We start from the raw sequence: 15,539 nt of genomic DNA, 5'->3' as shown, positions 1-15,539 counted from the left end.
TACCACATTACTGCTCATCCTTAATGTAATTCATGGTATAGTGGAAAGTTTTTAGCCATTTATTTCAAGCTAATGAAGTGGCACCTAAACTGCTAGAGTTTTTTGTTGTTCTCTGTGGTTTGAACTACAGGAAACCAATCGGACTCTGTCAGGGCGCTGTGAGATTTGCAATCTCCCATAAAGCTGCATTTTGCTGTAAACGGCGAGCCAGGGCCGCTAGCACGGGCGGCAGCGTCAGTCAGACTTCAAGGGGAAAATGCAGCGGAGGCACCCCAGTTGCATAGCAACACCCGGGCGGCAAATGTCCAGGTGAAAGTAATCATTTCATAGGGTATGTGATGTAGAATATTTCATAATGAGACCTCCAGCAGAAACATGCCTACCATGTCCCTTTGTGAAACTGTGGAAAATATTTTGCAAGCAAATGCAGCCCGAGTCTGGTGCAGAGAGGAGAGCAGTGACTGGAAGTGGCACTTTGATATCGACTGCAGCTTGTTTAACGCTGCATCTTTAAAATGACCCACCATGTATTTTTTTATTTGGTATTTTGCCAGCTTTGTGTTCTTTTACTTTCCTTGTCTTTGGTGTACTTTTCCTGGTGCTGTTTATTTGCGCCCCCTGTTTCCCACTCTGCGTTCTCTACGTCTCTCGGGCTCTGTAGCCCTGCCTCCCTCCCCCGTCCCCTGCCCTATGGTGCTCCTCTGAGGAGCTATCACGTATGCAGTAGGCAGCTACCTGCCATCCTCCCTCTCAGCAACGTTGTCTATTCTGTGCTTGTCTGTGTGTGTGTGTGTGTGTGTGTGTGTGTGTGTGTGTGTGTGTGTGTGTGTGTGTGTGTGTGTGTGTGTGTGTGTGTGTGCCAGCCATTGTTTCTTTGTCCTACTCCTACAATACTCCTGCTGGGTTTGGATCACACCTTTTTCAGAATGGTAATAAGCTAATATGAGCTGATGAGTTAACCTTGGTGTGGTAAGACACAGAGTAAGTGAGATGTTTTGAAAAGCTCAAATGGAAAAACAGCTTGTGTTAACAGACGTGCCAGTTTGAAAATAAAATATGGACAGACATACAAAGAAAGAGTGCAAAAAAAAAAACATAACACCCAACAAGGATCTATAAGAGACCTTTGTGCATCGCTCACATACACTCATTAAACTGAGTGTATTAATTATTTTATTGTTAGTTTTTATCATAATTTTTAATGTCTAATGGTCAGCCAGTATTCTTCTAGTGTCTCTTTGTATTGGTTTCAAGCGTGACTGTCTGACAGGTAATCAAGATGCGGTGAGAGGGCCTGAACAGCAGCACAGCACTGGTGGAGTGGAAACTCTGCTACGTGTCAGTTACAGTACATACTGGGCTATATGTGCAGTTTCAGTTCTGTATGATACCTCATTGCTTCCCCCTGACCTCTGAACAGAAATCTACCCCTCATAAGAATTGTCTCATGTGTAGATGAGTCACGTGGCTGCGGATATGTGACAAGGATGCCAAATACATCAGTGTAGAGGGCAAGCTGCTTTTAAATATCAACAAGATGTGACCTGGGCATACATTTGTAACATAAGTGTAGAACATTAAAGAGATTTTTCTTATTTATTTCTGGCAGCTCCATTTGCGAAATTTCGTATGCGGATAAATTGCTGGCTAGCAATATTTGCATGCTGGTATCACAGCAGACTGCTGGTCGTTGTTATTATTTTCTGTGTTCTTTAAAAAACATCCTGGTTCTTTAATGCTCTTGCAGTGCACATTTTAGTTTTCCCTGTTGTAACAAGTCCGACTCACGCACAGTTTGGCATGATGAGCAGATGAGTTGAGTGAAGTTTGGTGGGAGCACGGAAAAGTGTTAAACAAGGGAGAGTCCAGGATCAAGACTGGGAAACACTGGCATAGGTAACTAAAAAGATTCCCTCTGGTTTTAAATGTTGGATCCTTTAACACCCATATAGAATCATATACGATGGATCCGTGTGTAACGTTGTAGCAGAGACGAGGCGAGAGGCAGAATGCAGATGAAGGAGCTTTTTTACTATGCGCAGGCAAATAAAACAGAGACATGGGGAAAACACTATGGCAAAGTAAGACACGAACTAAAAATAAATAAAACAAGGACAACAACTCCACACATGACCAGAATTTCCAAACTTACCAAAATAACCAACAACATAGGAGACAAAACACAGGGCTTAAATAACCAAAACAATTAAGGACTAACCAGACACAGGTGAACATATGAACAGGGAAAACCAAAACAAATACAGGAATTGAGGAACAGGTGCGGAGAAAATGAAACCAAGGAACGAAACAAGGAAGTAAAGTAAAACAGACACGACAGGGAAACTATGGAAACAGGAATGTCAGGAGGGTGGCCAATCGTTACACTGTGTTGTGTTATGTACGTATGTATTATGTAAGAGGTGCTGTATTGTGCATGCAGAGTAGTAATGACATGTCAATCATTATTACATGTGTTACATTATTACATTTATTGGCTGGGTTTGCATGCCTAAATAAAGCATTGACAGCAGTGAACAAAGAGCAAATAATTCAGCCCCACTGTAAGGCTTATGGAATGTGAGGCTAACACTGTTAGCTAAATTGCTCTGTATATAACGATGTTCCAGTCAAATACCAATTTTTTAAATTCAAAGACTGCTGTTAAAGAAAGCTCTTTTTTAATGAAAGGGACATTTCTGATGATGTCTAAAAAGCATTAGCACTGTCTAAACCTGACAACCCTGACAATCACTCTAGGCTGATATAATAGGTAATGTGTCATCTCATCTCATCCCAACACCACCACTACACCCTCTGTAAATGTCAGAGTTATTGCAAACTGTTTGATAGGTGAATTTATAAGATTATTATTAAAAATGACATAATAAATACTGATGGCATTATACTTCAAATAACTGGCCTTAGTAAGTAAAATCACTCCAGTACAGATAGTAGTTTTCCCGTGGATGGCTCATTCAGGCTGTAGCAAATAAACTTTTGGGATTTCAAAATGGGAGAACTGGAATAAAAAATAAAAAAAAAACACCCAAGTGAGAATGCAGTGTAGACAAGATATATCACCTAGGGCTGTGTTACAGAAACCTAACACTGAAATCTTATGTTGGATAACCATGGCAATTTCAGTTAGCATCTCTAGGACAATAGATATTAGAAACCTTTGTCATATCTTAACTCTAGCCTCAATCCTAACTTGTCAAGACTGCTACAGTTAGCTGAACAGCTGTGAGCAGTTTTGGAGAGGATAGTGAGTCCTCTGAGTGATGTCATGAGGCTATATATCCAGGGTCATAAACAAGATCCCAGTTTTACTGAGCTCCATGTTCTACAAATGTGACCTATTTCACATCATCACACTGCTGACTTTTCACTGCAACCAATTTCTAATCAATTTTTCACCGTGTTTTTCTCCAGGTTATTTTTTCACACTTCAGTATATCCATTTCCTCTAGTTTCACCAAAAAGTATGTTTTAGTTGCAATGCAAGACAAATTATAAATAAATAAAACCTTTAAAGTCACTGTATTGCTCAGCCTCCACTGGCTTGTTGTTGCAACAGTATTAATTTGTGAAAATTCCTCTTAGACTTGTCCCCTGTCTCTCCAGGATGGAGATGGTAATATTTTATAAGAGAAGGCTGGTATGTCTTAGTGCTGCCCAATTAGTCTATTAGGCCCTGTTCACACATAGCATTAACATTCATCTTGAGTGATCCAGTCACAAGGGACTGCCAAGCTGTGCAACCATTTACACCTGGCACTCTGAATGCATCTCGACTTGTTATTACATTATTTCCACTGAACGAAGTGCCATGCACTTTTACTGTCACTCTTCTGCTTTGTTTGGTGTCAAGAAATGTCAGGCAATCCTTGCTCACGTTCCCAATTTTTTGATCACGTGGTCTGCTCTGCTATCTTGTCTCACTGGTACAACAAAGAAGAGTATCATTTTTATTCATTAGCATAGCTTGCTTAACTACATGCAGAGTGAATTCTAAACAGTCTTGCAATTATTACATATTTACAGGCTAGGGCAACAACTTGGTTGATATGGGTGGTACTGTATTGCTGTCAAGAACTCATTACTGTTCACACTGTAGGCATAATGTGACCTGATGTGTTCCAGCCCACCTTCAAAGTGGTTTGAGTGATCTGATTACTATGTGTCTTCGAGACATATTGCCTACCATTCACACTTGTACTTAGTGCCAGTTATAGTCAGATCACTCAGAACACATTTAATGTAAAGTGTGTACAGATCCTTAGTCTCTTTTACCTTTCCTATTCCAACAAACTAGTTCTATTAATGGTAGATGGTGTCAGGGTGTCAGTAAGTCATGTTCAACCAGCTGTTATTATCTAAAGTAAATAGATAATCTATGATTGACTCCTATAAAATGGGCTGTCATAAAGACATTATGACAATTAAAATATTCACACATTTCCATGAAATATCAGATTTATCAGAATTATCAGGTAAATGGTATTTTAAAAAATCACATACAAACATTTTTCACTGTAGGTTTTTCTTTGGAGAAGAAATGTTCAGTTGGAGATTTATAATGACAAATTCCAGGTGGTCACTGAGAAGTGATTATTGATCAACCTTCAAAGCACATTATTAGTTACTATTCTCATCTTTTGAAGAAATGCAGTTTTTTCCTCTACATAAAAGACAGATCGTTCTTACAAATGAAGGAAATATGGATTGTCTTTCAATAGGCATTGCTTCACTCAGAACATACTACACAAATCTGCAAAGTTGCATGAACGAACAATGCTTTTTTTATTTCTAAGAAGTTAGGACTACTGTTAGCTTGATATCTTTGGTAACAAACAGGTCTCAGGTAATAGCATAAGCACATGTAAAAAACCCAGCAACAATGCTGTGGAACAGTCACCATACCATCATCATCTCCGGGTCACTGCGTTGTTGAGAATGGTCCTCCATGCCAGTGGTGTACCTAACAAAGTGGCTAGTGAGTGTGGGTGAAAGGTAGGTGTTGTGTGTGGTGAGTGTGGATATAAGTACCCTCAAATTAATGTTGGTATTCCACACTTTAACCTTAGTCAGTGTAAAATGTTTTTACTGACATCAGTTTTATAAATGTACTTATTATGGTTAGCTGCTACAAAGACTACACTAAATACAGACCATAAATAATACAATACCAATAACTATGCAAATGCTAAAAAACAAATAATTAAAACGCAAATAAAACAATATAATGTAAAAACCTTCCCCTAGAGAAGCATTGGTGTTAAAGTGTAAGATACTCAGACATATGCACAGAAACAGCAGAGTAACATTTCATTGTAGAATATTAAATTGTTTGTCTAGCCAAACATGTTCCACACTACAATATGATTAGGGTTTTAGGTGTGTGAAAGAATGTGAAGTAGAAATGTTCCACGGCACAGACAGTGAGTACATTAGTGTTCGTGGTGCTGTTTTCCTTGGTGGCCTTGGTCTGGCTTGGATCTCATCAGGCATTTTCATCTTATTTCTATTCGTCACTACTTTGCTTATCTGTAAATTCATTTTCTAGACCGAAACTCAATTTTCTCTTTACGTTTAAATCTGCCGCATTCTATATAAGTTCTTGTTGTACTATGGTGATTTTACTTTCCCAGTGTCTCAGTGAAACCCCAGATAGAGTGAAACCCAGCACCTTCATTACATTTACATTCTGAGCCTTTCTAAGAAAAGTCACCTCAACACCAGCTTCAGGAGATTAGTCCATCTGTTTATTTACTATAGTAACAGATTGGGCAGATTTATGTAGAAACAAGACATATTGAGGATTCTCGTCCAAATCAGGGTGTGTAAGAGCATGTACTCAGAACATCCCATCATTATCAGATAAAACTGCTGTAGGTCATTGCATAGATTAGCCTGCATTTCCAAACTTTGTCAATCATAAAAGAGTTTGCAGACTTCCTTAAACAGCTGCTACAGCTTTCACTTTCAGATGCATGCTCTTGATGGCTGTGTGGCTAATGTTTGTACTCCTACCAAGCCAGCTGCATTACTGATAAAACCATGTTTGCATTATTACAGAAAATTTATAATAAAGCAGAGAAAAACCACATGATAGGGTAATATTTTTCCTATCTTTTAGTCAGTGAATATGACTGTGTAGATGAGTCGGTTTGGTAAACTGCTCCCTGCTCACTTGCAAGTGCTGTTTAGATCATTGGTGGGCTTTATCTATAAGGACTTTTGCCAGCTTTCCCTCATGGCCTCCTTCAGCACCACTGCAGTCTCTCTACAGAAGCCCTGATAAGAGCTCTGCCTATCCTTAAGGGGCTCCAAGTCTTTCTTATTTTGTTCCTAAAATGAAAAGCCAAAGGATCAGTCAGTTGCAATCTACTGCTTGTGCACCATTTAAAGTGGGAAGAGAAGATCTTCTCCCACCATTGTCATCAGTGCAAAGTCTAAACGTCTCAGCACTTTACTGCTGTTCCATTGATTTTTTTTTCCTCCAGTATATTACTAAGCATTGTGTTGTTTTTCAGTACAGACTTTATTAAAGTTGTTTGTCATCATTTATAATTGTGCAGAATTTTAATAAACCTTGGGCTTGAAACCACACAAACCTGTTCTTTAAGGATAGAATATTCTTATTACAACTAAAGGCTTGGCTAAAAAGCACTGATAATATTCCAAGGCCAGAGTGCTGAGGAGCAGAACTGAATGGGCCAAATAATATAGGACATTTTTGTCTCGATCACCATTTCAGTTGTATTTATTTTTAATAGTACTTGAACAAATCAAATATGCCATAATATTTGGTATATGTGGACATGAAAAGTGTCTTTGTCAACTTTCATGAAGGGGTCAATCATTAAAATGCACAAACAGAAGTTGTAATGATTTTCTCCTATATGATGTCACAGTTCATGTTTAGTTTGTACAGAGCGATAATTTTAATCTGCTATATGCAAGATCGGCTTTTCACCATGTTCACTGTTCCTTTGACACTATTTGCTAACTGATCATTCATCTGAGGTTGTCGTACTCTGGGCAGAGGCCGGGGATCCTGAATGGATATTCACATTGGCAGGCATGTATGCTGCCATTACCTGGTGCCCTAAAAAGCAATTACCAATCAGCATGCAGCATTGTTCTAGAGAAATGTCCTCCGATCCAACAATTACAGAAGTTGTTGATTACAGATTACAGGGTGCAGAAGGTGGTGGGTAATAGAGGCTCTGCAACGAATGAGTGCAGTGCAGGCAGGCATGGAGTCTGTAAATTAGATTTACATGGTTAAGGGTGTTTCTGCAGCACTTAGACCAGAGGAAACAAATATTGAGTGCAGCAGAGTTATGCTACTGCTTGGGCTCATTTTGTGCATGCATTCTAGTCTGTGTTATCTAGGCAAGAGCTGTACTGAATATACATGTCTGTTTCTCTTACATTTGCACACACCAGTTGAAATAGTACTCACAGGCAACAGCTAGGCAGTAACAGAAAACCTGCAAAGTGCTTCACGTTCATGTACAAGCCAGTCGGCGACCTCCATGTGCGCGGGGGCTACACAGTGATGGTGAGCTGACATATCTCCAGCTCTGTTGTGAGAACCCTGGCCAGATGCACACTTGCCCTTCCACTGCATCTGCGGCCATGGTAATGAGTTTCCCTCTGCTCCAGCCCCACACCCCCCACTGAACACCACCACAGCGTGTTTGAGGAATGACCCTGTTAAAGGGAAAATGATCTAAATGCGGCGCCCTCTGCCCCTTCCACACTCTCAGCAAGTGCTGTCGCATTTGTTTGGGCCTGACACAGCACAAACGCAGGGCAAACCCTAATGCGTGGACAGCTCTGTTATCTGACTGCACTGTAAGAGTGTTCAAGGCCATTCAACTTCGTACAGGACCACTGAACCTGTCAAAAAAGGCCCTTACAAACTACAGACTTCTTTTCTGTAAGTGGGTTGCGAGGTGTATTGTGCTGTGATTTATCACATCAAATTGTATTGCATGATCTATAATATGCAGTGTTTGCTTTAGAAAATGTTTAATAGTGTGTGGCATTGATTGTTCATGGGGAGTGAGGACCTAGAACAAAGCCCACCATACCCAGCTGGTTTGTTTTGAACTTTTCATTCAACTCTTGCAGAGAGATAAAATCTCAAGACAGAATGAATTTAATTACAATTATACAACACAAAGAAGTCTGGTTAAAATACATAATCAGTTAATAAAATTGAACTAAATAAAACATTGTGCATTAGTAAATGAATTTAAAATTCTAGAAATATTGTGCATTGTCAGATTAGTGACAATGATTTTAAGATGGAAGGCAGGTCACGTTTAGTCACATTTTTGGCACATGTAGCAAATTGCTGCAAGTGACTAATTACATGAATGTTTTAGAGTTTTCACACTGATCCCATGCATATTGCACGGTGTGAGGTTAGGCTCTTTTTGGCAGCTAGTCAACATGGATAACGGCAGAATAGGAACAGCACGGTGCAAAAGTAAACTATCATCACGGACACCAATCAGTATGCCACTGCGCAGCTGCAATTTGCCTTTCTGTTTGCTGACAGAAAGGAAGAGAATATTGATAGGATCAGTGGGCTGGTGATCAAGATTACGGGATGACTTTCCCACTAATTTCTAAGATGGGAGAACCACTGATAGGTCAATATATGCCTTATTGCCTTATTAAATGAGTGATGACACAAGTGATGCCCCCAGTGACTTATTAGCCTGGTTCTGCTGCCTATATTTTTGCTGGCAAGGCTTAGTTTAGTGTCTCTCATTATTAAACGTTATTATATGGACTTCATCATTATAACTTAGAATGACACAGAACTGCTAGAAACCATAAATTTGGTCTGACCTGCTGAAATTGGGACACAGTGTTACTAGTGTTTATGTTTCAAACTGCGTAGTGTTGCTTACTGAAGTAGAATCATCTGGAAATCTTTTTCATGGTGTATTTCATGGAGTAAATGGCAGCTAGGAAATATACACAGACAGGAAATATACTCGGCCTTCAGTGGGGGACTGATGGATTTTTTCCATAAGTTTCCACTTGGGAGGACATTCAGGGTCACTGTAAATGTGGACTGAGAATAGTGATGTAAAAGCTGCACAGGTAAACAAGAGGATGTTGAACTGAGAGATCTCGGCATGTTCTGGCTTAGCACAGATTTATGGGAATAAACAAAACAATGTATACTTTAACATGAGGGACAGATGTATATTTGTTGTGTTGACAAATCTATAAGAGAGAGTAAGAGAGGGTTATTTGTGTGTGTGTGTGTGTGTGTGTGTGTGTGTGTGTGTGTGTGTGTGTGTGTGTGTGTGTGCAGTTTCCTTCAGGATCAATAAAGTATTATCTTATATTTTAAGCAGTACATCTCTTACAAAGCTCCACTTCCACATGACTAAATATTGAAACATGAATACACAACACTATAAAGCATGATTATCTACCTTAAAATGACACATGATTACCAGGTATTAGTGCAAACATCTGTTTCTGATGCTAATCAACTGGAAACATGCTGTAACATATGTTTGATAAGATTCCAGTACGTGTGTTCACAGAAAGCAGTACCCTTAGCCACCTGTGCCCTTCTGTAAATGTGAATTTGAATCAGAAGTCTCAGGTATAGGGAAGCTCGTGCCAACCTGCTCGTCCTTCTGCAGAACTAAGGTAATCACTCCAGTGGATGTTTTATTGGTGCTCATTGCTGCTTTGATATTAGCAGTAATGGCTCACCACCTCAGTGCCTTTCAAGGGCACTTGAATCCCAAGTCAGTGGTGACAAATGAAGTGGAGGGTAATTGCTGAGCACTTTTGCTTAGTGTCTCTCTCCTCCAGTGGAGAGTGGAGCTACCTCAGAATGGCCAAAAAAATTCCCCAACCAGAGATTATTGAAAAAATAGCCAGAGACAGATAAATGGGAATTGAAAGGGCTTGTGGTTATTCTGGTTCTCTCCTCCTGGTTTTTTTTTTTTTTTTTTTTTAATTAGAATGCATGTTAAGAGAGAGATTCTGTAGGTGTTTGGTTTGTTTGGTGACATTTCCAGTAGCAGCAAGTTTTTTTTTTTCTTGCAAGCTGGCTGATGTGTGTCGTTTTGTTTCTTTTTAGACATTGATGAGTGTTCCACCCAGATGCATTACTGCCAGGCCAACACAGTGTGTGTTAACCTACTTGGAGGCCATCGCTGTGACTGCCTTCCAGGTTTTACCAGAGTGGACGATTTCTCTTGCACAGGTAGGCTAAATGTGCAAATGTGCCTGTAAGAACTCTCATGAAGAGCCACAGCAAAAGCCCTGGTAGAGTGGTGGTGGTGGTGGTGGTTGTTTCTGTTGTTTTAATTTTTGTGTTGTTTTTAACTTAAATTTTGCATAGTACAGATTTTATGTTTTGTTTATGTCCATTCAGAAGTTTTGTTTGTGAATTATGATTTTTAAGTAACAGTTATTCTTACTGTTATGAATATTATGTGTATATCAAACTACCCTGGTAAGAACCATTACCTTGACAAGGAATGTTTTTGCTTTGTTTTTGCATGTTTTTGCTTTGTTTAATATGTATGTACAAATATCTTTTTATGGAATGATCATCTTCACATTATAACTGAGAATCAATTATATGCCAGATTTTGCAGAATTCCAAATTATGTATCCATAAAACAAAGGCTTTAGTCTTCACTCCCCTAGTGCCCCCTGGGGGAAACCAGGAAGGGGCAAGGGTATTGGCAAAAAAGCCATGCAACACATCCTCTTACATCAAAACTGTATTGTCTGTGTCTGTCTTATTAAATAATCTAATTAAAACCAAAAGGGCTAATTACAATGATTGGTTTCTGAAATCAGGTAATCACTCAGTGTTTTTATCTGATTGTTTTCTATGTGTTTTTCTGGCTGCCATTACCCATTCAGAATAATTTACTTTCAACTGAAACTGTAATTTTAAACAAAAACATTTCTAATGGATAAAGTAGTGTTTTTAATCAACAGTCTACTATTAGATGCAAATATTTCACTGAAGCAATTTCAAAAACCATTTCAAATAGAAGATACTGACCAGTGAATATATGGTTGCCAAATTCAGTATTTCAGTAAAAATTTTAAGAGCTTAAACGTAAATCCTGTAACAAAACTAAATGAATGATTTATTGCAATTTAATTGGTTAGTTGTAATGCCCCATGTACATCTGATCCCCTGATGAGCTAGTTTTCAGATCTGTGAAAGATTATTTCATAAGCTCAGCCTGTTTGTGAGATAATGGTGTATGTGGATGTGTGTGTTTGGTATTTCTGTATTTGGTCTCTATGTTGAACAGTTGCAGAATAAGTGTTCTTTAATTAGCTGAGAGCTGGCAGCCATGTACAAATGGGTTTCTATGGGAAATCAATCTGTTCAAATTGGCCTAAATGGTTTGGGCAGCCACCATGGGACTCATGTTGACCAGAAATTCTTACACAGTCCAGCAGGGAAGCATCTACATGCTCTCCTTCACCATCCGATCTTTTTGTTATTTCTTGATGCACTTTGTTTCCACCATTTGGCACTTAATTTAAACAAGTAAAGAATGATGAGATACCCTATGCATTTTTGACAACTTGTCTAAAGTGAAATTAAGTGCATATGCAATACTGATATTTAGAGAAGTACTAAAACTTCATTTTACCTTTCATAACAACATTCATGTTATTTTGTGTTAAACCTCTGAAGCCCCATTTGTTCTGTCCCACAACAAAATGTCTCAAGGCACCTTGTGATCCTCATGAATAGGACAGTATAAATGTTGCCATATTGAGAATAATCTTCATTCTCAAGATTGCGAGTTTATTATTTTGAAATCCATGCTCAGAAAAATCTTCATAACCAAGATGAAGCTAAATGTATGGTACCTGACAAACATGCTGTTTTTGTAGCTCACTGAACATGATATATAACAGTGCTATAAATTCACTACTCTATCATCTTCACTGTAACTTAATTGCACCATACATCATCTTCAAAAATAAAGTTCTGTTACAAGTGACATTATGAGACAAAGAAATGAGTACAAAGGCAATAAATATGGAGCCACTTGTTTTGGATTTCAGACCGTATGTACTGTATCAGCCAAAGCAGAGGCACGTTGGCTATATTTTACACTATTGTGAATGTCACTATATCTAATTATTTCACAGTTCCTGTCAGAGCCCCCTTCAGATGATACTTCCTTATTTGTTCTTAAGCTGCCAAAGGCGGAAGTGTGAGTGAGACTAGAAAGAAAGATCATATTTTAGAATTTCCCCCTGAGGGAGCTTGACATTGACAATGTTAGTTAGTGCTTCAGCAGCTCTTGTATGTCTGGGGGGTATTATCTAACACAGATCCTATTTTCAACCCTAATTTTCTGGTGGTAGCAGCAGTAGTAATGTGTCTCCACTGCACTGCAGGGAATGAGTGTGCATGCCATCACTTTAACTGAGCCAACCGTATTCAAACTCTAGAACGACGCCAACTTTGCATCACAAAGGAAATTTTTTTTCTTATTATCGTCTTGTTAGTTAGAGGAGAAAATACAAGCGGCATATAAGTACTGTGTTATTATGGTACTAAAGTGAAGTAGGATTTAGCCTCTGTCAGACATGGAGTTTCAGGGTGACATTAGAAATCAGATTCCACTTCACTTTATTGATGCAGTAAACTGTACAGGGTCCAGACATTTGTGGAATTTCCGAGCTCTTCGGGTATATATTAGTGGACTGTTTACCAGTTTTTCAAACTTTCATCAATTTCTCCTTGTCTTGAGAAAGTTCAGTAGTTATGAAAAGGTTTAGCCCCCTGAGAATTCTAGAAAATGTGAACATAATGAGGTCAATTAGACTATCATGAATTTGGACTGTGGGCCCCAAAGGTTGCCATTATCATACTGAATGGGCATAATATATAAACCATAAACCATAAAAACTGATGCAAGGGTATTCCCAGAAGAATACAGCCTCTTAGTCTGGGTCAGTTTCTTTCCAACTTAACTGAGTTGTGATTTTGCAAATGCCCCCTATTCCATTCTCCTCTCCTTAGGTTTTGTGACCTGACATGGCAGTTCTGTCATAACAACTTTGGGCCTCCATTTGCTACCATTCTGCTCTTGGAGCCCTCCATAAAGATCAACATGACTATGGAACTGATCTCGGACCATGGCCAAAATAAAACCCACTAATATAGAGTTGGGCATGCTTTTCAAATGCCATGTACAAAATAAGAAGTTATGTATCTCATCTATACTAGTCATTTTACTTTTGGTTCTACTTTTAAAAACACCTAAGAAGGCACATTTCATAACAGTTAATTTAACAGAACATAGAATATTAAGCATTCTTAATCTTAAGAATGTTAAGCTTGAGCATATAAATGGAGGCAAGGCCCATTGTGATTTGGCACTGTTTCGGGTTCTGTTGAATTCTGCACAAACATGCACTAGTGCAATAAATCACTGAATAATACATAGTCTTTCTTTTCATCCTCACCTGATGGCTTGTGAACATAAAGCAGCTTGTTCCTTTTTCTCATTCTTCAACTCAAATGTACAATTTTAAAAGATTTGGAGTGGATTGTGATTCTGTAACATTAAAATCTTCCATCCCACAATCCCTTCTTCCAGATGATTGGACTTTTCTCCAAATTTTAAGTCCCTAATCTTTTCCCTTTCTGAAATCCTTCGCTTTACTCTGATAGTACTTGCATGACTGAGAGAAGGTGAGTGGGTTTGTATTGTTTGGTCTGGAATTAGATATGTGACCCCATACTTGTGAGCTGAGGACCTGGTGTAATGACCCTGTATTTGAGCCATGCAATGCCTGTGAACTCAGCTGTCCTTGAACAAATGGAAGCCATGAGAGACAGGCAGCCCTCCTGTTCCACCATGCCTTGCACTGTGAGCCAATCAAACAGAAAGAGGCAAAGGCATTGCAGAGTGCATGACTGTAGGTTGGCAAATACATCTATCCTGGAAGGTGCCTTCTGATTTATTATGTGGTGTAAGAGCTGACATTCAGTGGTTTCTGGAAATGTGAACAGTACAGAGGCCCTCTTGATTCAGAATTAGACTACCTTTATTGTTTAGAGATGCGCAGCTCATTTGCTTCAGTGCAGTATGGGTGGGGCAGGAGGGACATCAAGCCTTTTCACTGGCTCATAATCAACCCTTTAGATGAAGTATGTTCCCCCATGCCTGTTTATAAAATCCACTGTAGCTGAAAGAAAATGGTGCAGCAGGAAATGTGCACTTGGGAGAAGAAGAAACCAGGGGAGATGTTTTGGTTTTATTTTGCTGTGGTTGTTGGGTTTTTTTTTACTCCCTTGGCCTGGCGCCTGGATTGACAGCCACCCATTTTTCAGATCTCACTCTGCACATCCTCCCCTTCTCAACAGGGATGTGTTTGTTTGACCACTAGGGCTAATGTTCTACCTCTTCTCCCATCCCTGTTGTGGCCAGTGAAATTAGAGCTAATCGGACTATTCACAGAATTATCTTCTGGAGTACTCTGAGAAATCAAAGGTTGTTTCTACTGTGCATAGCAGATGCTGGGCTGATGTAGCTGGTCATGAATAGAGGCTAGCTTAGCCTGCCCTGCCTTGAACAGTGATTTTATCAAATGATGTCTATATCAAAAAATCTACTTCACAGCAGACAATTCTTTTTAATAATCTTTTTAATATTTAAACAAATTACACTAGTTATGGCTGTTCATTCTCTGCTGCTAAGTTCTGGCAGCTCAGGCAAGGAGTTTCAGCTATTTACTAATTTAGGATATTTCAAAAATGCAAACTCATTGAATGTTCACCTTTCTCATATCATGTCAAATCGCAAAAGCTCACATTCATCAAGACATCAGTATCAGTTTAGAACTCCATAAACTTAATTATCAAACTCTGTTAACTACTAACTACGTTTAGTCACCAACAACATACTGCTAGTTTTATTTATCCTGATACTATAAGGATAAGGCTCTTCCTCCTCTTACGATTACACGTTTATGAGCCGAGTGGTCGCGGTATTCAACAACAGCTAGCAGCGGGGAGTTAGAAGAGCACCAGTTGGCAAACTTTTATGATGCTGGAAGGGGAAACGGCCATCTTCTACCGGACATTGATAGAACGGAAGCTTAATTAAATCCAGGTCCATTATGCAAGCTGTGAATAGAGGGGTCAGCAGCCATGAGGTGGAGCTTCTCCTAAACGAAGGGCGGGTGATACTGCTGTACGCATTAACCTCACAGACACACACGTACACACGTGTGTGTGCGCACACGCACACACGCGCGCACACACACACACATACACACATACAGAGAGAGAGAGAGAAAGAGAACGAGAAAGAAAGAGAAAACAGTAACACTGTTACTTTTGTTGTGGGCGATGGCCTGTGCCGTTAACTGTGCTTCACTGCAGCCATGTAGCTAAAACAGCTCATGCACTGTTTGGCCCTTAATGTAAAAGGATAATTGCCCTTTTTTTTTACCATTAGATTACATATTTAAATACTAAC

The 15,539-nt window shown here is 39.2% G+C and overlaps 1 protein-coding gene across 1 annotated transcript in view; it reads left to right on the top strand.

Moving 5' to 3' along the window:
• Window positions 1-15,539, top strand: part of LOC113578130 (protein kinase C-binding protein NELL1) — a 159,197-nt gene that overhangs the window by 109,873 nt on the left and 33,785 nt on the right. The window contains exon 13 of the mRNA XM_035527909.1: window positions 10,136-10,261. Within this exon, the coding sequence (XP_035383802.1) occupies window positions 10,136-10,261 (126 nt within the window). The remainder of the gene's footprint in view (window positions 1-10,135; window positions 10,262-15,539) is intronic.

This window comes from Electrophorus electricus, chromosome 1, assembly GCF_013358815.1.
Source record: "Electrophorus electricus isolate fEleEle1 chromosome 1, fEleEle1.pri, whole genome shotgun sequence".
NCBI lineage: Eukaryota > Metazoa > Chordata > Actinopteri > Gymnotiformes > Gymnotidae > Electrophorus > Electrophorus electricus.
Note: the sequence above shows the minus strand (reverse complement) of the source record. Positions and strands in the feature narration are given on the sequence as shown.